The sequence below is a fragment of the Cajanus cajan genome, chromosome 2 (assembly GCF_000230855.2).
Source record: "Cajanus cajan strain Asha chromosome 2, NIPB_CcT2T_4, whole genome shotgun sequence".
Lineage (NCBI taxonomy): Eukaryota > Viridiplantae > Streptophyta > Magnoliopsida > Fabales > Fabaceae > Cajanus > Cajanus cajan.
In genome coordinates this window covers 41477598-41502452 of record NC_138518.1, presented here as the reverse complement: position 1 = coordinate 41502452, position 24855 = coordinate 41477598, and the positions used below count along the sequence as shown (strand labels likewise).

At 36.1% G+C, this 24855-nt stretch overlaps 1 protein-coding gene across 3 annotated transcripts; it reads right to left on the bottom strand.

Moving 5' to 3' along the window:
- Window positions 1-239: 239 nt before the first annotated feature.
- On the bottom strand, window positions 240-24526 carry LOC109789758 (RNA recognition motif (RRM)-containing protein). 3 transcript variants are annotated; one of them, XM_020348788.3, is made up of 4 exons: window positions 24335-24526; window positions 23231-23578; window positions 3605-4812; window positions 240-1703 (listed from the first exon to the last, which is right to left on the bottom strand). In XM_020348788.3, exons 1-4 carry the CDS (start codon window positions 24335-24337, stop codon window positions 473-475), a joined length of 2790 nt encoding a protein of 929 aa, XP_020204377.1. In that variant the 5' UTR covers window positions 24338-24526; the 3' UTR covers window positions 240-472. The 3 variants fall into 3 exon arrangements, with proteins under 3 accessions (XP_020204377.1, XP_020204378.1, XP_029125345.1); XM_020348789.3 differs by lacking the exons at window positions 23231-23578; window positions 24335-24526 and adding an exon at window positions 8119-8149; XM_029269512.2 differs by lacking the exons at window positions 23231-23578; window positions 24335-24526 and adding an exon at window positions 6345-8084.
- Between the last annotated feature and the right edge of the window lie 329 nt (window positions 24527-24855).

Genomic DNA, 24855 nt, shown 5'->3' with positions numbered 1-24855 from the left:
AAAAAAATTCAAAAAACACTCTTTTGGAAGCACTTTTTTAAGTTTAAACAAACAGTTCTATAATATATGTTTGTCTTGTATCACAAAACACTATTGCACGATGGCTTTTGCGATGGAAGAGGTCGCAGGTTTGATTCATGTGGATATTTTGTATTTTTGCTTTGCTACTGTGAGAGTAACAGGAATTTGCAAGCACATTAGAAAGCAGTAGTCGCAGGTGGGGAAAGAGTGGATGGGCGTTGAGAGGGAAACAATGCATGAGAATATGTCACGTTAGTCTTGATAAATAGTAATACGGTAATTTTAAGCTAATGAGAGAACTGTGAAGGTAAAAGCTAATTTAAACAACTAAGTAAGAACTGCAACATCTCCATCGCAAATGACACTGCCTACAAACCACTGCATTGCAATGCATCAATTAAAATCCGACCATCCTACTTACAGACATTAACAGCAAGTATCCTGGCACTGTTCAACTTCCTTTTCTTTGCTGGATCTGCTGAAGAAGAGCAGCAGCCAGCTGTAGCGTTGCTTGTAGACGTTTCTGTGGATCTGCATCAGCATCTTCCTGCAAGCTACTATTATCTGTCAACAGCTGATTTCCGTTAGCCTCTTTTTGTGGCTCCCTTTGTGCCATCTGTGGCAACTGAGGCGCATTTGGGACCTGTTGTTGCTTTTGCATCTGTAGAATTTGACCAAACTGAGATGTTGAGAGATCAGAATTCACCAGATTGTTTTCTGTAGCATATTTCTGGGGTGGTCTGGCGGAGGTGTCTGATGTGCTGAATCTTGGTGAGGTGTCAGACGCGTTAAATCTGTTCATATGCCGGGGATCACCCAATGCAGATGCACTCGAAGAGCTTCCTGATTGCCTCTGCTGCTCAAGAAGAGATGCAGCTAGTTGTGCAAGCTGTTCTGGTGGAACAGCTCCCACAGGCACTGATAAAGGATCTAAATGTCTGATATCTGGGTAAGACAACTTGCCATCGCCATAAAATGGAATACCGGAATGTTGAATTGAGTTTACATCTGGCACTGCCCTGATGGGTTGGCGTTCTTCATTCACAGGTTCTAAAGTACCACCTGATTGTTGCAATGGTAGAGTTCTATTAGAGATTAAGTTCTGCAGATTTTGTGAAGACCAGTTTGGTCCAGAAGTCCGCTGCTGGATAGGATAGTTGCGACTTCTTTCATCGTGAGCTGAATCAGAAACTGATGGAGCTGCGGCAAACTTATTTCCCAGAAATGAAAGATTGCTGATTCCAGAGTTCCCCAATTCTGAAATAGATGGAGATGTAGGAATACGTACTGATGGAAATGATGACTTTGGATGGAGTATATTCTCATTATAGGACAACAGGTTTTCATTTGTCGTTTCTCCTTGAACGTGTCCTGGACCATGATTATTTAAACCAGGATTCTCCAACCTCAGAATGACACCAGATATGCTCAACCTGCCAGGTACCTTCAGTACTTTCTCTGAGAACTCTGATGGAGGAACAAGAAATAAAGTTGTCTTGTCATCCAACTTGGCAACTGCAGCGCGCTGCTTTTCCTCCAGATAATGCATAAATTCATTGTAGAATTCGATGTCAGCATCACTTCCAGGCACAAAGAAGACAACCCAAACACCAACCGCTTGGTAGTAATGCTTTGCAAGCATATCTAGGCCAGTTCTTGCAGTGCAATCCAAGAATTCAGGTCTGAAATGTATCCACGTTAATACCCAAGTAAAACAATTGAGAGGAAAAAATGATAGTAAACTTCTTTTGCAGTGTGCTATAGTTGCATGGTTGCAATGTTGACGAGTGTATTGTAATGCGAGAGTTATTGAGCGGAGATTCCTATGGTCTAGGGGACAGTAGATCTTCGTTTGAGCTAATTAATGTTTTTATCCTCCCTTTTTTGGTTGCGGTAGGGGGAATCCTTATCCTCATATTCAGTTCTTTTCTGTTATCCAATGAATTCTTCTGATGGATATTGTTAGATATTTAGATATTGTATCTTGTTCGTTTTGTCAAGGGTCTATTCTAGGACCTACATGATGATAGTGGTAATGATGCAATTAGAATACCTGTAATTAATCACTCATTTATTACCCATATTATATAATAACACTTTTGTTTCCTCTCAACACTTTTATTGAAGAATGGTGTTTCAATTCGAACATTAATAAGATGTTTTATACATTTATGCATAATAAATAAAAGATACAGATTTAATTCGATAACATAGTTGCATAAATGTAAATGCATAATTGGACAAGTTCTAAAGCCATACATAATCCAGCTCAAGTGCAATAAAACGTTTCAAGTAATACTATACTGTTTATCAAACAAACCAACATCACTATTATATACTTGGATGACTAGATTATTTTCTACCTCTTACTGCATATCTCCTAATTTCTTACCTTCCTCTCAATTCCTTTAAATTAAATTAAATAAGTTAAAGTTCCAGCAATGACTGTAATTTATGTGAACAAACCAACCATAAACTAATTTTAAACTTTGTTTAGATAAACTTCTCCATAAATAAGTATTTATAGGAGAAGAAAATAAGATCATAAAATAAATTGAACTTTTCCCATAAACTAAAATCAACTTGTACCCTTCATCTTTTGGGAAAGTTGATGAGAAAACTTCTATGAAGTTAAGAGCAGATAGTTTTAGCTTATAGAGAAGAAAAAAAAATTAAAAATAAAATAAAATCAATCCATACTACCTTCTTATCTTCTTCTCCAAGTGCTTATGTATCCAAAAGGACCTCATAAAAATAATAATAACAAAGCAGTTGGACATTTATCTGAAATCCTTATGTGGATATTGTTAAATTTCATCTTAAACCAACTGGTATTGAAGTTTCCCAATAAATATATAAACTACATTCCATAATTGAGACAGGTGATGTGAGACTTTTCATCAAATATTAAACATTTAATTTAGTATCATTCCGCTACATAATATCCTTTTCCGTGAATTCAAACATCGCATGAAATTGCCACTTATTTTACATGTCAACTATAAAAATATTAGGTGGCAAGTTGAGAAAATGTTATATTGCCATTAAAGTTAAATGGAAAGTTAATGTTTTCAACTTAGACCAAATTCAAGGTTGTTTAACTGACAAAACAGAGTACAGGAAGGTTATTAGAAATAGAGTAGAACTATAGGGAGGTGAAGTATAATGTACCCATTAAAATATCTCTGTACAGTAAAAATTAACTTGAAAGCTTATGCAGTTATGCTAAAAAACAATGAGGCAGTGTTTCAAACAAAAGTCCAACTACAAGCTTCAGGTAATAAAAATGTCTATAAATTTTAGCAAAATCAATATATCATCTTTTCCTGGTAATCAAAATTTAAGGGGAGGGGAGATTGCCCTAATTACAAGGTCAGTGAGATCCAACAGAATACAAGAATTTGTCTTGTGATATACAGGCAATTTTTTTTTCCCTCTCGCGTCATCTGTTATTTTTTACCCCTTTCAAGAGAAGTTCTATCTCATGAATCTTGGTAAAATTTGACTATCTAAGAATATAGAAAAATATAATTATTTCAGAGCCAAAAAATAAAACATTTTGAAAGGAATATTGAATACTTACAACATGATATCTAGGATTTTCCCCACAGGGAAGCAGCGTGCACGACAAACAGGAGTGCCACCTTTAGCAATGGTTCCTTCCCATTTCCACTCAGTTAAAGATGAACCTTCAGGTTCAGGCGTGAATCTTTTGTTCTCAACAAAAGTTGACTGCACAGCACCGGGACCTATTTGCAAACTATCATAAGGTTTCCAGCTTTCATGTCTATCCAAACGATGCAGAGGGGAATTTGGGGGATGATCAAGAGTCTGGCCATAACTAAAATTTCCAGCATCAAAGCCTTTATCAAAAGGCTCGTGTGGGGGTAAATCAGTTAATAATCTTGGGAACTCACGTTTCTGTCTTTCTAACTCGAAGAAAGGATACTCTGGAAGCTCTCTTTCAGGAGGAGGTGAACCAGTCTTCAGCCTTTTAGCCTCCCGTAGATATGGAACATCTGGCAAGTCCCTCAAATCTTCAAAGAATGCATCCTTTTGAGGAAACCTCTGTGGAAAATCATCCACATGAGCATGTCTATCTCTTGATGGACTATTCATTTGTTCATACATTTCTTGTGATACTCCTAGTGTTCTCCCCTTCTCTCCAACTTTCCTTTGTTCATACGAGTTTGTTCCACCAGCCCATGAAGAACCCCTTCGGTTATCATAAGCATCAGAATCCCGATTCCGGAAAAGATTTGGAGAACCAATGATGCGATCTCCATTGAAGCTCCTATCCTGTCTGAGGTTCTCAGCAGATCCATCCCGACCACTTGACTTGTAAATTGGGGAACGAGGGGCATTAAATGATCTCCTCTCACTGCTCGATGAACCTGTTTCACTCTTGGCAAAACAAATATGTACACGGGGATTCCCAAATAATTTTCCCTTCAGATTATCTCTTGCTCTGCATGCAGACGTCAGGCTCCTAAAGCGAACAAAAGCATAACTACGACCTGGAAATGTAGTAATCTTCACTATCTCACCAAATGGAGAAAAAGACTTTCTTAAAATTGATTCTTCCACCTTCAACTGAGCTGGGAACCCAATCCACAAAACCTCACTGGGCTCTGGATTTTTATCACTCAACTTGGATTTGTCAGAATAATGTGGTTCGGGGCTACCATGGTGTCCTCTAAACTCTCTTTGCGAGAAAGGAGATACCCTTAATGTTGAATTCCGTTCATCCCATGAGTAATCTTCCTCCCGTGACATTGCTGATGGCTTATCCTGTGATTAAGAACATAAATAACTGAAATTATCATACATTTCAACCATTTAGATTTTAATACTTTGAAAGAAAAAAATTAATTCCATAACCAGATGCCAGTTACCAATATAAAGTGATTATCAACATCCAATATCTTGAAGTACTAAGGATTTGTTTAGGTAAACTTTTCTAGAAGTATTTCTAAGAGAGAAAAAAAATAAGAAGAAAAAAGTGAAATAAGCTTCTCTAAAGGCTAAAATTAGCTTATTCACTAGCTAATTTGCAAAAACTCTCTTTTTTAACTTCTCCAAAATCTTATTTTTTTAAGTTATACACAAGCTTATTTCGATTATCCTCTTTATTTTTTTTCCCTAAAAGTGTTTTTGAAGAAGTTTATCTAAACAGTTCCTAAGAAATAGCTAAAAAGCATTTTTTGCATCCACAGCTTGCTTAATGCAGAGCAGACTGTGCTTCTAATGGTGGCATGACATGCTAAATCCATAGAAGCGGAACAAAACTAAAATAGTAAAATTGCACCAAGACTTGAGCAAAAACCCAACAAAAAGACATTACGCAAGAAGAAATTTACTAATAGAATAATCACAACAGGTGCATGTACTTTGAAGACTTAACCTCGAGAAACAAAAAGAATGGACAAAAAAAATACATCAAGACATGACAATCAATCAATCCAAGCTTTTCAAATACCCCCACAAGGTACAAGGATTATTTTTCTTCTCAAAAAGAAATTTCATTATTAAATAGAAACAAAGCCACAGGTTCACAGTAAAGATATCCCACGATAGAAACTATTAAGCATAACACAATTCATGAACCATCACCCAACAACTTAAACTTTTAGGAAGGTTGGTTCTAAATAGAACCACGAAGCAAATTAAGAAAAAGCCAATGGGCTTTTATAGCACAGATGGCACCCACCACAATCCCCAATGGATAGCTTCACAATTATAACTAATGAAGAAGCTTATTTCGATTTTCCTTCTTATCTTTTTCTCTTAGGAGTACTTCTAAAGAAATTTATCTAAGCAATTTGTAAGAAACAACTAACAAATTGCACCAAAGCAGACAAATTAACACAACTAAACCATAGAAGTGCAACAAAACTAAAATAGTAAAATTGCACCGTCAAGACTTGAGCAAAAACCCAACACAGAGACATTACACAAGAAGCAATTTACTAATAGAATAATCACAACAGGTGTATGAACTATGAAGACTTGACCTAAAAGAAACAAGAAGAATGGACAAACAAAATACATTAAGACAATCAATCAATCCAAGCTCTTTAAATTCAACGAGTACATCCCTACTCCCACAGGCCACAAGGTAGAAGGAATATTTTTCTTCTCAAAAAGAAATTTCATCATAAAATATCACAGTAAAAGATATCCCACAAAAGAAACTACTAGGTATAACACCATTCATGAACCATCACCAAACAAATTAAACTTTTAGTAAGAAAGGTTCTAAATAGAACCACGAAGCAAATTAGAAAAAGCCAATGGGCTTTTATAGCACACATGACACCCACCACGATCCCCAATGGGTAGCTTCACAGCTTAAGTTCAATTCCTGCATCCCTTTTTTCCAGATTTAAAAGGGCGCTTATATAACTGAAGAAAAATAAACAGAAAAGCACATTAAATGAACAAAGCTCATCAACACATCAACACATCCATCAATAAAATACCTCCAAAATGATCACTGAGCATGACAAAAACTCACAAAACAAATACAATTCATTGACAAAGAAACAGCAAGAGATTAACCCTGATAACTTGGGCATTTTTCTCTAGCCATATGCACCAAATTCAAGGAACAAGAAATACGTGATAAGGGTCATACGAAAGGATAAACCAATAACATAAATTCTTGAATTATAGGGTATTAGACAGTGGCAGAGAATTAGCTTTTCTTTTTCCTTCTGACAAGTACTATTAAGACTGCAATGAGAAATTACAAGAATAAGGGCAAGCAATCTTTACAACAAAAGAAAGAAGTAGGAGATATGACACCACCCTAACTCTTAACAGAATGGAAGAAAAAGAACACCAAATCTCCTTGAATATCAAAAGAGGAATTTCCTACTAAAAAACTAATAACAGTAAGGAGAACAAAGCAAAGACGCAAGATAAACCATCTCTTTATTATCATTGAAGATTCTATAGTTCCTTTTGATGCAATGGCAGAAAGATTCCAAACAGAGCACATATATATAAGCCTATTTTGCATATTGATCAGAAAGTCACAGAATAACTTAACAAAAACAATTACAACACAAACCTAACAGGTTAATATGAAAACAAGTGGTTATGGCCTTTGACAGGTATGAGGAGGGCAAGAGCCCTAAGTGGTCTTTCTCATATTCATTAATCATTAACCGTATTAAATATCACAAACCAAAAAGTACCATCTTTGGAACGATCCTCATATTACCAAATAAAATTAAATAGGGAAAAAAACATGCTTTGGTTCCAGGGTAAAAAGGAAGGGAAGGAAGTTAGTATACTTGGGTTTACAGAGAAGAAACTAGAAAAAGGATTTTTTGTAACCATTCTTTTGTTTTTTGCTTGTTTGGTTCAAAATGAAAGAGATTTACGCCTAGGGATCAGACCTTAAACCAAACTCTAAAATCAAAAGCATAAAAACAGACATAACGAAGAATATGATGAAGGCTAAGGTAGGCAACCTAACCAAGTCTCCCACCATGGGAAACAACTCAATTCTTAAATCAACTAGAGATAAAACAAATAAAGAATTTATAAATAGAGAATAACTCTCACCTTACAAACCGGTTTTGTAATGTTGAGTTAGACTCTTAACTCATTTTCTTAAGACAATCAATCGAAAAGAACAATAATGAAGCACAAAATGTAGAAACAATCCAAAAATTAATGAAGCGAGGAACTCAAAAATCAAACCACAAAATCAGTCCAGAAAAAAATCCCAAAATCAATCCAAAATAACACAAATCAATCCAGACAAACCACAAAGTCAACCTAACTAGCCAGAGATTGTCGTCGGAGAGAAACAAGAGTAAATTGGACTTGGAGAGGCTAAGCGGTGCTGGTGGTCAGGGGGAAAGGAAGAGGATGAGGAGAAGAGAGAAACAATCATAAAGCAAGAAAAAAAGGGTTTTGTTGCGTCACGGGAGAGGAGGCAACATAAAGGCAAAATTCGGAAAACAAAGATAAAAAAAGAAAAAAGAAAAAGCAAAAAATAATGCCAGCTGTTGATTTTCAAATATATAATCTAACGGGTTAAAAATAGTTGCGCATGGTAGGAAACATGTTGAGGCCTCCCACCCTAAAAAGAGTGACTTTCTAAGCTTCCTTTTGTTAAGTTCCTGCAATAAATGGCAAGAAATAGTATAATAATCAATGAAACAACCACCATATATGGAATTATGCAATGTGGTCAGCCAAAAAACATGGTAAAGCTACATACAAAGAATCACCAGTCCACATAGTAGGAAAAGAGTTGATATACGTGTAAAATGAAATTCCAAGGGCTTGCATGAAAGGGATCATTCTCAATTCCAGCATAACAACCAGACTGCTAAAGACCACAATGATTTCTAATTACCTTGTTAAGTAAGACTTTCTATTGGCCTATTTGTTTAATTATTTTTCTTTAGAAAAACTTTTTCTTAAAATAAAATAATCAGTTTTCTGCATTTCTAAACAAATTTTACTTTCTTCATAAAAAAACAATTTTTAAGAAGCGTTTTTTTAAGTTTAAACAAACTGATATATTGTACAGCTTTTATAAAGTTGCTTTTGGCTGTATTAGCCATTGAGAGGAGTCACTCTTTCCTTCTTCTGATTCACTTTAGCATTTTGTACACAATTACATACATACACACAAGGTTGTCAATCTCGAGAGTTTACATAATCTCATAGAGGCTCCGTAAACTCGTATGAGATTACTCAATAAAAAATTATAAAAATAATTAAAAATAACATAATAATTGAACATTTTAACTCCATATTTAAAATAGAAAATTACATTAATAATAAAATGCCAAAGTTAACAATGAATCACAAAAAAAAATAAAAACAAAAAACCCTAACCGGAGTCGCAGTGTTGCATTGCTTGCGGAAGAGCCTCAAGGAGGCATCGCGACGCTATTGGAGAATAGCCTCGAGAAGCCAAACAACTCACGGAGGAGAAGACAAAGGATCGCGCACGGAGGAGAAGAGTGGTTCGCAGAGGAGAACACTAGTTCGCGCACGGAAGAGAAGAGTGATTTGCGCCTTCGTGGAGGAGAAGATAAAGGAGGAGAAGAGTGGTTGCCTTCGCAGAGGAGAACGCACGAAGGAGAAGAGTGGTTCGTGCCTTCGCCGTGGAGAAGACAGAGGAGGAGATCGTTCGTAACATGGGGAGAATGAAATGAAACTCTCTTCTCAGCCCGAATCAAAACGAACGTTTAGTTTATTTGGAGAACAAGAAAAAATTGTAATCTCTTAAAATCGGACTAATCTCGCGATATTACACGAGATCACGCGAGATCACCGAGATTACTCAAAAACGAGTTTACTTTCGAGTTATACAAGTAAGTTGTCTTAATCTCGTAAACTCGTACGAGTTTACGAGTTATCACTAGAGATTGACACACGCGCACACACACACACGCGCACACACACACACACACACACACACACATATATATATATATATATATATATATATATATATATATATATATATATATATATATATATATATATATATATATATTCTCAACTCCCATCAATGGAAAATTGACTCGATGTCTTTCTCTTAAAAACATTTAACTAGGTATTTGATCATGTATGATCCCACTCTACTTGTCTGTCTCATCCACCAGCGAGCTTATATTAGGGTTTGGTGTGCCTCGTTGAGCGCAACCTACCCCAAGAGAGTTACGTGGCATCAACCTCCATATGTGTCCACATGCACCAATTTTGTAGGAGGCTCTGTCAGGCGCATATACTTCTAGCTGTCAGGACCTCATCATGACACTGTTGTTGCACATTGGCGCCTTTTGAGATCATTCACAACCTTAGTTTCATCACCTTGTGAGTGGTTTGTTGTTGTTTTGTTCTCCCTTTCTCCTTTTTGGCCTTTTTCTTGCTTCCTTGTTGTATGCCATCTCTAGACACTGTTCTCAATTTTTGGGACTCCCACCATTACCATAGAAAAGTTAATTTTTGGGACTCCACCCTTACCATAGAAAAGTTCAATGGTAAAAAGAAGGATATTGAAGAATCAAAAAAAAAATCAAGCTAAGTGGAAGAAGCTTGATTTTTAGTTGTGTACAACTTTATGGTAGACTATTGAACCAAATATTTTAAGAACTCTTAGAACCTTTAAAATTTGTTCCTTTTGAATGAAAGCCCAAAATATATATGTGAATAACATTCAGCATTTGTATGATGCTACCCAAAAACAACTTCTCTCAAATAGACTAGTCATCATATGATTTCTCATGATGCTAAAGCTCAATCTACTGTGAAAGAGTTAAGGATGTTCTAAGATGATGATTCCTTGAAGGAAATATGGAAGAAACTTGATAGGCATTATATGGTGTCTAATTTTACAAACTTTGCACTATGATTAATCATGTGTGTGACCAAATTCTAATTGGTCATAAAATTCCTTCAATAGACAACCTTGTCAATTGTCACTAGACTTCTCCATGGTCCTACTAAGGTGAAAGGTGAAAACTTGGTTAGGTTTGTTGAAAATTTTGCAACAATTTCTACTCAATGAAGGGGTGGTCATGGAAATCGTGGAGGCAAGGGGTAGAGATGGTCATCCTCAATGTTCCTATTGTATGAGGATGGGTGTTACCCAAGAAAATTATTTTTCTCTTCATGGTTTCCAAAAAAGACAACAAATCTTATCTAAATCATTGCGATGGTGCAATTCTCACTTATAGTTTTTAATACATAGAATGCCCTCGCCTTTTCTTGAAAATAGAATTTCTCATTCAATTATTTTTCAAACTAAACATTTGTTTTATGTCTCGCCACAGGTCTTTGGGTGTACATGTCTTGTTCATGATGCTTCCCCAAGTCTAGATAAACTTTTTGCCAGACTACTAAATGTGTTTTCCTAGGATAATCTCGCCTTCAAAAAAGGATATACTATTACTTTCCAAAGGCTCAAAGGTACTACATGGTGTTGATGTCACATTCATTGAAGAGACTCCCTCTCATCCTCCATGCATGATTTTGCAACAATACAAGTTTTACCTGTCCCTTCTCAAGTTACTAGCCATGGCACTCCCAACTGAGAGGAAAATCAACCTCTCATTCCAATGGTCCAACAAATGTTCCTCCACCTCTCATTACATAAGCGTCGAACACAAATAATTGGTCCAATCTTATTTGACAAATCATTTTCTTTAAGTTTCTTTATCATCATTCGTTACCTCTATATCTTCCCTTATTATTCCCAAATATGTTCATGAAGCACTTGATCATCATGGATGGCAACAAGTCATGATTGTTGAAATGCAAGCTCTTAAACACAATGGCACATGGGAGCTTACTCGTCTTCCTCCTAGAAAGATACCAGTTGGATACAAAGGAGCCTATTATATTATAGTTGACCCTAATAGTGAGGTTAATCACCTAAAAGCCCAACTAGTGGCTAATGATGAAGCAGATCATTAGTTTTCTATTGCCATCCTTCACCCGAGAAATGTGTTTATTGAGTTGTCTATGTTAATGACATAGTAATTACAAGTAATGATGTTGCTAAAATTTCCCAACTAAAAAGACACTTATTTAGTCACTTCCAAACCAAAACCTTGGCTTCCTGAAATAATAAATTGGTATTGAAGTGGCCCAATCAAAGGAAGGCATTCTGATCTCGCAATAGAAGTATGCTCTATATATTATGAAATATACAAGCATTATTTATTGCAAGCCCATGATAGTCCTATGGATCCTAATCAAATGTTAATGATTGCTCAAGGTGAACCATTAAGGGATCCGATCATTAATGGTTCCCCCACCAATCTTTTATATCTTATTGGATCCCTAGCAAAGTGGTTAAGTAGTTATACTTCAAAAACTCATACTTCAAAGACCTAAAGCTCTCTTAAAGGGTACAACTAATGTGGAGTGATTAGAAGAGTTATTATCTTGTTAAGTAGGAGGTATATTGAAGGCCTAATAATACAAGTTACATCTTGAGAATTTGGTTTCAAAAAACATTTGTTTTAGCAACTAAAAATGGCTTATGGTGTTTTCCTTTATAGGCTACATTTTTTTCATCAGTAAAATGGTTGATAGTGGATGAAACCCCCATGACCACAAGGTAAGTAGCAAATGACATGTTGGAAATCCTCAGACCAAGCATCATTATCACTTAGTGCTTACCCAAAACTCAAATGTGTCCAATTTGACCCAAGGCTTTACTTGCCAAATTGTGTGTCAATAGAGATCTATTAGAGGAATTTCACCTCTGGTACCAAGGGATCTCCTTCAATAGATATACTCACTGTTAGAATAGCTTGTTTAGAAAGCTTCTTCTTGTTTAAATATTTATTGTATTTTTCTGATTGGTCTTTTCTCCTAATATAATTACTTAGGCTTCTAGACACTGTAGCCTACTCTGTAGCCTTTTTCTTCTTGTAACCCTAATCTCTTTATATAAGGAAAATATACAGATCAGTAAAACTGATCCTTTTTGGCCACTCTGTTTAAATATTCAAGTTGGTATCAGAGCGGGGTTGATCCCGCTCTGCCTTCCGCCGCCGTCCTGTTCTCCGACGAACCTAGGGTTTGGTGCGCCTTGTCAAGCGTGACCTAACCCCGTCAACTTCGGCGCGTTCAGAGTCCCCACGCGCTCTCACGCGCCGTTTTTCCCTCCAGTTCTGTCAAGCGCGTACTGTTCACGCACCGCTGTTTGTTCGTCGGAACCTCCTCACTCCGCCACCGTCTTGTTCGTCGGAGCCTCCTCACTCCGCCACCGTCTTGTTCGTCGAAGCCTCCTCACTCCGCCACCGTCTTGTTCGTCGGAGCCTCCTGAGCCTATTTCTGGACTCAGTTTTGTGATTTGACCACTATTTAAGGTGTGGGCCTGCGTTTCTCTTCTGCTATTCTTCTCTCTGTGCACGACCCATCTTCTTATGGCATCTCTAGGCCCTGTTTTGTCTATTTCTGGCACTCCGACCATAACCACGAAGAAACTCAATGGAAAAAATTATTTATCATGGGCTGCCTCTGTGGAACTATGGTTCCTTGGTCAAGGGTACCATGATCACTTAGAAATGGAAAACGCTGAGGGTTCAGATGAAAGTCGAGCTAAATGGAAGAAGCTTGATTTTCAACTATGTGCTGTGTTGTGGCAGTCGGTTGAGCCCAATATTTTGGGGACCCTTAGAGCCTTCAAAACTTCTTGTTCTTTCTGGAAAAAGGCTCAAAATATTTATGCGAACGATATTCAACGGCTATATGATGCTACTCAGAAAATAGCATCCTTGAAACAAATTAATCATGAAATGACGTCTCACATTGCTGAAGCTCAATCTGCTGTAGAAGAACTAAAAATGTTCCTGACGGATGATTCATTAGAGGGAATGAATAAAAAACTTGATAGGCTATATATGGTGCTGATCCTGAGAACATTGCACCCAGACTTCAATCATGTTCGTGACCAGATTCTGACTGGCCACGAGATTCCTTCAATGGACAGCCTAGTAACTAGACTTCTTCGTGTCCCTACAGAAGTGAAGAATGAAAACTCTGGTGGAATTGTTGAAGCTTCTGCAATGGTTTCAAGTCAGGGTAGAGGTGGTCGTGGAAATCGAGGAGGAAGAGGAGGTAGAAGTGGTCGTCCTCAATGCTCATACTGCAAGAGGATGGGTCATACCCAAGAGAATTGTTATTCTCTTCATGGTTTTCCAGAGAAGATAGCAAATCTGTCCAAGTCTGAGAAATTAGGAAAATCTGAGATGAAGGTTCCTGAAGATGACTATTAGGAATATCTTCAATGGAAATCTATGAATCAAGCTCAATCTTCCTCTACCACTACTGTTTCTACAGCTTGTATTTCTCATTCAACTGCAAATCAAAGTCCATGAATCATTGATTCAGGAGCCTCTGATCACATAAATGGTAATAATTCTATGTTTTCTTCCATGTCCCCACTTAAATCACCTCACCTTATTACCTTAGCAGATGGATCCAGAATTACTCCTAAAGGAATCGGTCAAGTCTCTCTGTCTCCCTCATTAAATTTAAACTCTGTTTTGTTTATTCCTAATTGTCCTTTCAACTTAATCTCTTTAAGCCAGTTAACCAAATCCTTAAATTGTTTAGTAACCTTTAGTGCTGGATCTTTTGTTATTCAGGAACGTGGTACGAGTCGGAAGATTGGCGCAGGACATGAATCTGGAGGTCTCTACTACTTTGAAATGCAACCACCTGTATCTTGTGTTGCTGTTTTGTCACCCAAGCTTTTGCATGATCGTTTGGGTCACCCAAGTCTATCCAAATTGAAACTTTTGGTCCCTAGTCTTCAAAAATTAGCAGAGTTAGGTTGTGAATCATGTCAATTAGGCAAACATGTTAGGTCGTCTTTTCCCAAGCAAACTGATAAAAGATGTAACTCGATTTTCACCACCATTCATTCTGATATTTGGGGTCCAAGTCGTGTAACATCTTTTGGTTTCAGATATTTTGTAACCTTTATTGATGAATTTTCTTGATGTACTTGGGTATATTTAATGAAAGATCGTTCTGAGCTTTTGTCTATTTTTATGTCCTTCAATGAGATAAAAAACCAATTTGGGAGACTGATTAAAATTTTTCGAAGTGACAATGCAAAAGAATATTTCTCTTCTAAATTATCCTCTTTCCTATCCTCACAGGGTGTCTTGCATCAGTCTACCTGTCCACATACACCCCAACAAAATGGAATAGTAGAAAGAAAAAATAGGCACCTTGTAGAGACTACACGCACCCTAATGCTCAATGCAAATATTCCTGTACATCATTGGGGTGATGCAATTCTCACTTCTTGTTTTTTAATAAACAGGATGCCCTCTTCTTCTCTTGAAAATAAAATCCCTTTCTCCATTGCTTATCCAAAGGAACCCCTATTTCATGTCTCACCTCGAGTCTTTGGGTGTACATGTTTTGTCCATAATGTCTCTCCTGGTTTGGATAAATTATCTGCTCGAGCAATTAAATGTGTTTTCTTAGGCTATTCTCGTCTTCAGAAAGGGTACAAATGTTATTCCCCTGAGACCAGAAAATTCTACATGTCTGCAGATGTCACCTTCTTTGAACAAACTTCTTTTTTCTCCTGCACCACTCATGATTCTCTCTCAATACAACAAGTACTACTAGATTGTCCTCATGATTCCTTTCCACCTCAACTTTCAATTCATAACCAAGAGGTTACTCAGTTAGTTATTCCCACCACTACTCCTATTCCAGCTACCCCCCCTCCTCTTGTTACATATCACCGTCGACCACGACAAATTGGCCCGACATTACCTGAAGAGTCTCCAGATTCTTGTCCTTCACCATCAGATGCCCCTACTGCGAATCCTAGTGAGGATAGCTCTGAATGGCCCATTGCTCTTCGAAAAGGTATTCGGTCTACTCGAAATCCTCATCCTATTTATAATTTTCTGAGCTATCATCGATTATCTCCCTTGTATTTCTCCTTTGTCTCTTCTATATCTCCTATTACTATTCCTAAAAATGTTCATGAGACTCTTGGTCATCCTGGATGGAGACAAGCTATGATTGTTGAAATGCAAGCTCTGGAGCATAGTGGTACATGGGAGCTAGTTCCCCTCCCTCCTGGGAAACGACCCGTTGGATGCAGATGGGTCTATGCTATTAAAGTTGGCCCTGATGGTACCGTTGATTGACTCAAAGCCAGATTGGTGGCTAAGGGGTATACTCAAATTTATGGGCTCGACTATAGTGACACTTTCTCTCCTGTGGCCAAGCTTCCTACTGTTCGTCTCTTTCTTGCTATGGCAGCCATTCGTCATTGGCCTCTCCACCAATTAGACATTAAAAATGTATTTCTTCATGGTGAGTTGGAGGAGGAGATTTACATGGAGCAACCTCCTGGATTTGTTGCTCAGGGAGAGTCTGGTTTAGTCTGTAAATTGAGAAGATCTCTTTATGGCCTCAAACAATCTCCTCGAACTTGGTTTGGAAAATTTAGTCATGTTGTACAAGACTTTGGGCTTAAAAGAAGCGAAGCAGACCACTCAGTTTTCTATTGTCATACTTCTCCTGGGAGATGTGTTTATTTGATTGTTTATGTGGATGACATAGTGATTACAAGAAACGATGTAGCTACAATTTCTCAATTGAAGAAACATTTGTTTAGCCATTTTCAGACCAAAGATCTGGGACATCTAAAATATTTTCTTGGTATTGAAGTTGCCCAATCAAAGGAAGGCATTGTGATCTCTCAAAGGAAGTATGCTTTGGACATTTTGGAAGAAACAGGCATGACTGATTGTAGACCCATTGATAGTCCTATGGATCCTAACCAAAAGTTAATGACTGATCAAGGTGAACCGTTCACAGATCCAGAAAGGTATAGGAGATTGGTTGGGAAACTCATTTATCTTACAATCACGAGACCTGATCTCTCTTTTACAGTAGGGGTTGTTAGTCAGTTCATGCAGGCTCCTCATATTGATCATTGGAATGTTGTTCTGCGTATTCTTAGATATATCAAAAAGGCTCCAGGACAAGGATTACTATATGAGGACAAAGGAGATAATCGAATTTCTGGATACTATGATGCTGATTGGGCAGGATGTCCTATAGATAGACGTTCTACTACTGGATATTGTGTATTCCTTGGTGGAAATCTCATTTCTTGGAAGAGTAAGAAACAAAATGTTGTTGCTCGATCTAGTGTTGAAGCTGAATATCGAGCTATGGCCTTGATTACTTGTGAATTTATATGGATTAAGCAACTCATTTAAGAGTTAAGATTTTGTGAGAATCATCCAATGAAATTGTATTGTGATAATCAAGCCGCTCTTCACATTGCTTCCAATCCAGTATTTCACGAGAGAACCAAGCACATAGAGGTTGATTGTCATTTTGTGAGAGAGAAGTTGCTGTCCAAGGAAATCATTACTGAATTTGTCAATTCTAGTGAACAACTTGCAGATGTTATGACTAAGTCATTAAGGGGGCCTCGAATTCAATTTTTATGTTCTAAGCTCGGTGCATATAATCTGTATGCACCAGCTTGAGGGGGAGTGTTAGAATAGCTTGTTTAGAAAGCTTCTTCTTGTTTAAATATTTATTGTATTTTTCTGATTGGTCTTTTCTCCTGATATAATTACTTAGGCTTCTAGACTCTGTAGCCTACTCTGTAGCCTTTTTCTTCTTGTAACCCTAATCTCTCTTTATATAAGGAAAATATACAGATCAGTAAAACTGATCCTTTTTGGACACTCTTTTTAAATATTCAAGTCTCACCAAAGTAAGATTTTATGGTCATAGGGAGTGTCGAATTCACGTCATGGAGAATGCAAGCTCGAATTAGATCTTGTACCATTTATGCCAAATATGACTTTGATGAAAATAAGGGGACACCAACTTACTTGCAACTATTGTAACACACTCCCATTAATGGTTTTACATTTCAAACGCACCCCACACAAGTTGTGGGCTTGAGACATTACCGAAATTCAATTTAATTAAGAATAATGGTCGCAACAAGAATCAAACCCTTGACCAACTGTTCAAGAGGCTCTAATACCATATCAAGAACCAACTATGCCAAAAAAAATTGATATTAAGTGGAGGCCCATGTTCTAGAATTAGAATTATGTTTTCTTTTGTTTCAAGTAAAGGTACTATTATCAAGTTTTAAGAGAATGCTTTTGAGAAGAGAACCAACAACATAAACCTTATTTTACTTGGTAAGGTTAGCTAAATGGATCACAACACAATTCAGCTAAATTAAAAGACCAAAACTTTCAAGATATTATTTATCATGAAATACCTCTTAACAGTTTATCTTTATGTCCTTGATCTCCCCTTACTTTTTTTCACAAGACAAAATCATATAATATATTCTCTTCATTAATACCTCCAATGGCATTCCTTATACATGTCCAAACTACTTTAACCGATTTTCTATCATCTTTTCTTAATTGATACTACACCAATATCTCCTTATATACAATCCTTTCTATCCATCCCACTTGTATAACTTGTGTATGACATTATAATTTTCTCATCATTTTGTATTATTAATCCAAGATATTCTCACATTAGAATCTCTATATAAAATTTCATGCGCATTAATCAACTCTCTACTCTTCCTAACTAATCCAATATAACATTGTTACATTCAAGGTTCTAATTTAACTTTAGACTTTTAATTTTAGAGTAAAATTATACACGAAATCCTAATGCCTCTATTTTTTTGTTGAATGTGCTCGATTCAATGACAATCCAAGGAAGACAATTTCATCTGTGATTTTCTATGAGTATTTCCATAAAAGATTATTTATATTTTCAACATGCTTTAGTAATCTAGTCTTTTATTTGCAAAATATACTTTATAAGTCCTTTAGATTGTGCATGTGTTGTTATAGATAATGGCTATAACAATGATGGTAATTGTAATGGTGATAATGATCATAATAGTAATAACAATGATGATGATATGATAATAATGATGGTAGTGATGCAATGACGATGATGGTAACATTGATAGTGATAATGGTAGTCATAACAATTGTAGAAATGACAACACTTGTGGCGATTTACAATGTTGGTGGCAATAGTATGGTGATGGCGACAATAGAAATATCGATAATCTAATTTGTGATATCTTCGTTCCTATCCCAACTCCACCTTAGAATAATTTTTGAGCTAATGAATATGCTTGGATAAGCAAACAAGATAAGCTTATCGTATCCCATTGATTCACCAAATAATAAATTAAAATAAGATAAAATAATTTATCTTATCCCATCTTTTTTATCATGACCACCAAACAGGTCTTGTGAATAATGCACAACCCATATCATAAGAACCCATCGGACTTGAAATGTGGATAATGCACAAGCTTGTTATACCATTCATTAAAATTTAATAAGCAAACCCTTGACCACTTGGCCAAAGAAATGATTTTATGTCCAACATCACCAAGAGTAAATAGATGTTTGGTTGGTTGGTACTTTAACTCTTTTTGAGACTAGAGTTAAGATCATGAAACTAAAAGTGAAATGTCAAACTTTGAGCTTCAACAAATTCAGATAGCTTAACATTGTTAATGCTCGTCAGTGTATTTTTAATCACTATACAAATAAATTACACTTGAAGCTCCTTGGCTTTGCTTTATATAATAAAGGCAAGTTGACTAACCATCCAAATCGGACATGTTCATCTTTTGAGACTCGTTTTCACTTTTGATAATGTATAAGATGGACTATAGATCTCAGTTCAGGTTTGAATTTTGGTTCCAATAGAATTCTTTTTAAATTCCTATGCTTGTCCTCTATTAATAGCAAACTGCACTATCAAAATTCTTAATTTTAAATGATTGATATATTTCCAAATGTTTTATTTTCCGGAAAACTAAATGATAGAGATTATTGTTAGCTTTTCTGGTCTTTCCTAGCTTATGGATGGGAGGATTTGAACTTATTGTTCCTCCATAGTGCATTCTAGTCAGTACTTCCATTTTCTTATTCAACATGCAGGAATATAATCCTGCTTGATAACATGTTACAGATATAAGATTCATGCAAAATTTCCTGCCTGTACCCAAAGTTCATACTTTGATTTGGACAGCCAAACTCAAGAAGTCACCAATATGAAGCCTGTTTAGCCATTTTGTCGCACAACTTACAAACACCTTAGATAAAATATAAGTGGATTTTGATATACTATTGGTTTAAGGACAATAAACCTTATTTTTTTCAAGCAGAAACGGATGCTATTTTCTCCTGTAGATCAAATGCAAGAATGTGGAGCTTTTGCTTGAAACAGAAATTAGAAGCAAAAACTAGCTACAATGTGCAGGCAGTTTATAGTGATTCTTACAAAAGAACCTTTTGCTAACATCCTGGAGATTTCTGTTTGTATCCATGATTCTTAATAATGATGTAGGTATTCCACCGGAACAAGTGCAACTATTAATGACCTGTTCCAAGTTCAGTGGCTTCACAATGCCCTTTTTTCTGCAAGTACATGTACCATGCATTGTTCTAGCTCCAAAACTATTTGATACTACATTTATACCGACCACTAACAACATTCTTATGGATTAAGCTTTGCCATTTGGTGGTGAACATATAATTTTCCAATTAAGAGCAGTTTCCTTGGTGAGATTTTTTGATATTTTTGGGAGAGAACAAAGCCTCGTGGAAATGCATAGGTAAGCAGTAATTTCTTGTATTTGATAGAGAAGCAAAACCTTATTTTCAAATTTAAGTTTGACCTCTGATCTAGAATGGGAAATTTGTTTGGCTACCTTTTTTTTTGTTTCTCTCTGGATTTTATGAATATCTTTTGAGGTTTATTTTGTTTAGCTTTGCTGTATTTTCCTTGTGTCATGCTGTGTTTTCTTTCTGTCAACAATAAAATCCTGCTCCTCCTTTGTAATCCTTCTATATATTAATCAATCTATAAGAGCAAGCATAGTTTAGAGCTTTATCCCAAACAAATGCAAGTACATACACATCTGGACCTTCATTGTATAGCAAACTAAATAGATCTCGTTTCAGCTTTGACTTGACTTGAGAAAGAGTGAGGTACTTGCTTATGTTATCAATACTATAAATGAACATGAATATCATAAAACATCATAAAAGTGTATTAATACTTTGGAAATCGTTATAGCAATTTCAAAATCATTAGATAACTTATTAAAAAAGTTCTCTGAAGGCTCCATCCTACGACACAACAACCAAAAGAATAACAAGAACTAATAATATGCTGAAAACTATAAAAGCATCTATGTATGCTATGCATGCCACACAAAGACAGAATTGCCCACAAAAAGTAGGCTGCATTATCCTCCAAATTCTATGTAACTAATTATCTTCTCTTTGCCTTGATGAGTTTCTTTTATGCCACTAAGCTACGCTATGACCTCAATAGCACGACACTGCCAACACACAAGCCATTCAAAGTTCCAACTCACCAGTGGAATAGAATGACATATGGAATAGAATCACATGGTAAGCATAAGATTTAAGTTGTTAATAAATAATAGACTGTCAACTCAGATGAGGAATAAAAAAGGGTCACAACTACATGACTGCTGGCTATTGAAAATGAGCAACATTTTATGGCCAAATTGCTTGTTCTTAGATACATATTACAATTATATTGGACCATTGAGTGCTTGCACTTCAAAACTTTTCTTCTTTTTAATATTTTTCCAGTAACCTTTTAATGTATATAGGAAATAAATGGGGCTAATACTTGATAAATAGCTAATGTCGTGGAAAAGCTACAGCCAGTTTCAGATAACATATGTTGCACTATTTTTTTCTGTATCCTACTCGTGAAATCATCTAATCATACTTGGTTGAATTGTGTGCTAACTAACAGGGTTAGTCCACTCATTATACAGTTGTAAACATTATGTTCCAAAATTCTTTCAATTTCCATCTGTTGTAATTTCCATTTAATTTGCTTCTTGAGAAGTTCCATTTCTTTGGATAAAATTTTTTGCTTGCTCTTTACAGTCTTAAACCATAGAGGCTGTCAATTTTATGGCATACAAAGCTCAAATTGAAGAGAAAAATGCATCGAGCTAGTATCATATGAATTGATACAATTCATGTGATTCAATGCATTACAAAGGAAATATGATGCGAATCATGCTTCATATCATTTTTGTTCTTGAATTGCATGGTTCTCGTTCGAAACAGATTGTGCCTAAAGCTGGTCAGGTCACTCATGACCCAATTTTAAAAACCATACAAAATGATTAAAAAGTCATTTAAAGGGGAGAGAACCAGCCGATATCTCCCCCCCCCCAAGGAGACCCATTCCCTTGTCTGAAACACTTGTCTCCTGCCTCTAATTTTCTTTTCTCCTCTGTTCATGCCTGCAACTCAAGGGGTGGCTCCCTGTTTGTGTTATTGGTTTGTGGTGTATTTGCTGCTGGTGAGTGGGTTTTGAGTTGCTGGGTTGTGGTGGTCCCCTGCTGGGAGGTGCAGGTCTTGTGATGGTTTTTTTTTTTTGCGGCTATATTGCTGAATTTGTGCAGCAACAGCCACCATTTTATGAATACATGCAGTAACAGAACTGGTTTTTTATGGAGGCTATACTGCTGAATTTGTGTAGTAGACAACTATCTTTTTTGGTATTATGGTAGTTATTATTTGTATAATTGTATCTTTGTTTGTCTTGAACCTTGTATGCTACTATATATGTGTATGTTTTCATTTTTCACATGTTTCTTTATGTTAAAATGCTCCCAGGGTGCTTTTGTAAATATATATATATATATATACACAGACACATAATATATACACATACATATATACTTACATATATATATGTGACTATGTGTGTGTGCTATATTATTGATCATAAATCAGTACTATTCAATTCATGATCTGGAAAATTGATTTTAATAAAATTTACAAACATTAATAAGTTGCAATTGAATATTAAGGAATTAATCATTAAGAAGTCTTTAATAAAACCCTGATAAACTTGTTAAGTTTACTTTAACAAGTATTCTAACATAAAAGGTTCAATCAAAGGAGTACTCATACTATTATTGTGCAATATCTTTTCTCATTTTTATTTCCAGATTAACTCTCGGATCCACCACTCTTAAAGACTAAGCAGGAGATGCTGATATCTAGTGTTTTTAATTTGACCCAAGTAAATAGGGGCAGTATACTCCACTGATTTTTTCATCAGTTTCCTGTACATTTGATGTTGAAACCATTGCAAGTGCAAAATCTCATCAAAATTGAAAATTACCAAGAGGCAAACATGAAACATTTCTTGCCCCATTATTCAGCAATGTGGAAAATCAATGCAATACTTGGGAAAAACAAGTATCAAGCAATTGAGCAAATGCTGCATGGATCCACTAGGCAGTAGTCAGTTGAGTAGGGTTATTATTTTGATGCCTGGTTTGGAGTGAATTATTAACTGAATTAAAAGAAGTAACTTTCAACCACGCTCTTCTTAACAGTAAGGTGCATATTCTGGAGCACGTTAATTTGATGAATTGAACCATATCAATTATCATACATGGAAAGCAATAACTAGTGTGCTGTATTCCTATATTTTTTTCTTTGATCAAATTTTGCTGATTTATTTCTAGGCCGTGGCCTTGATTAAATAAATTCAATTGAACTAAACTGAACTTCTTTGGTAGATTCATATAATCAGCTGGAAAAGTAACAAACAGTAAAAGGTGGGCAACACTGACCGCCTTTGCAAACTCGATTCTAAGTGGGTTGCCAGCAAGAGGAAAACCTTGCAGTGCTCTCATGGCATCAATAGCATCTTCATCCCTTCTAAAATTTATGAAAGCGTAGCTGCGGCCAGGCTGGAATGCCACATTCTCCAGCGGTCCAAGCCGCAAGAAATGGTGGGCAAGTTCTTCCTCAACAATGTTGTGGGATAGATTCCCAACCCAGAGATGCCTGGAAGGAGGGTTGTTGCTGTTGCTGGTGCTGCTGCGGTTATCACGTCCACTAACCCCATTCCCCTTATTGTCTTCATACCTTGAAGGGTAGTCCCTCCTAAACCGACCCCTTCCTCCTCCTCGACCCGACTATTGCCAAACACAACACAAACAATAAAACACATTTAATTATCCACCATTCTCTTTATCTCTCTCACAAAACTAACACAACCAAACCAAAAACTTGTATCCACACACACACACAAAAACAAAAACCCATTTAATTAATCTTGCCGCTTACCAAATCAAAAATCAAATACAAAACACTAAAGGTGTTCCACTCAGCTCCACTCAAGATTAAATGCAACAAAATGACTTCAGAATAATAATTAAAACCTACAACTAATATCAATAATTTATTTATAACAATAATAAATGTGATAGTGTAATACAATCTTTTGGTTTGCACATTTTCCCTATTTTACCCTTATCTGTTGTAACTGCACACTCCCCCACTTCTACTCAGCCTCCCCTCTCTCTTAACACTCCCCACACTCGTCTGTTTAGATAATTAGATTTCCCTTCTTCTCTCAAGAATAATAACAATTATTGAGCAACAGTATTAACCGTTAATAATAGTAATAATAATAATAATAATAAAAATAAATAAAAAAATTAAACGAATGAACAGTGCTGAAAACCAAGAAACTGAAGAAACCCGAATCTAAAAATGTGGGGTACGATGATAATGCATGCGCCTTCAACATTAACAACAGCAATAATTAAAAACCCAGTGTAAGAGACTTCATTGATAGGGTGAGTGTGAAGTTGAAGGCTTGACATAAATGAAGTGATAAGTTGGTGAAAACAGAGAGAGAGAAGTGTTAGTGATCGAAGGAAACAGACCATGGTGGAGTGAAGAGGCCAATTTGAGAAAGAGCAAGGAAATTTGGGAATTCCTGTTTCACCGAATTGATGGATCGACGAAAAGGAACGATTACTGATACTTAGGGTTTCTGATGATCGATAGATACTCGACAGCAATACACACGAGAGAGAAATGTAGCGATCCAGTTATCCAAAAGCCCTTTTTATTGAGCATTCCCCTTTTTCATTTTCTTCGCACCTTTTTTTATATTCCAAAAATATCCCTTCTCTTTCAACTATGCTTTCATTTTATCTCCTATTTTTTTGTTTTTTTTTAGATAAAGCAAAATATATTTATATTTAATAATATTTATGAAAATAATGAATAGGGAATTTTTTTGGTTTCTTTTTATGGAAAAATAAACTAACAATTGACCCTGAGTTTATCCTTCACCAAAAGAGATTCAAGGAAAGAGAAGCATAATTCCAAATAAATAACTCGTGACATTTAAGAATTTCGAGATTTGCAAGAAAATATAACTTTATTTGCTTTCTTCCTA

Excerpts from the sequence above, each read along its gene's own strand:
- LOC109789758 (XM_020348788.3), bottom strand. Across the intron at positions 4,813-23,230 it reads GAATCGAGTTTGCAAAGGCG|GATAAGCCATCAGCAATGTC; the intron begins GTCAGTGTTGCC and ends TCTTAATCACAG. Across the intron at positions 1,704-3,604 it reads AAAATCCTAGATATCATGTT|ACCTGAATTCTTGGATTGCA; the intron begins GTAAGTATTCAA and ends GATACATTTCAG.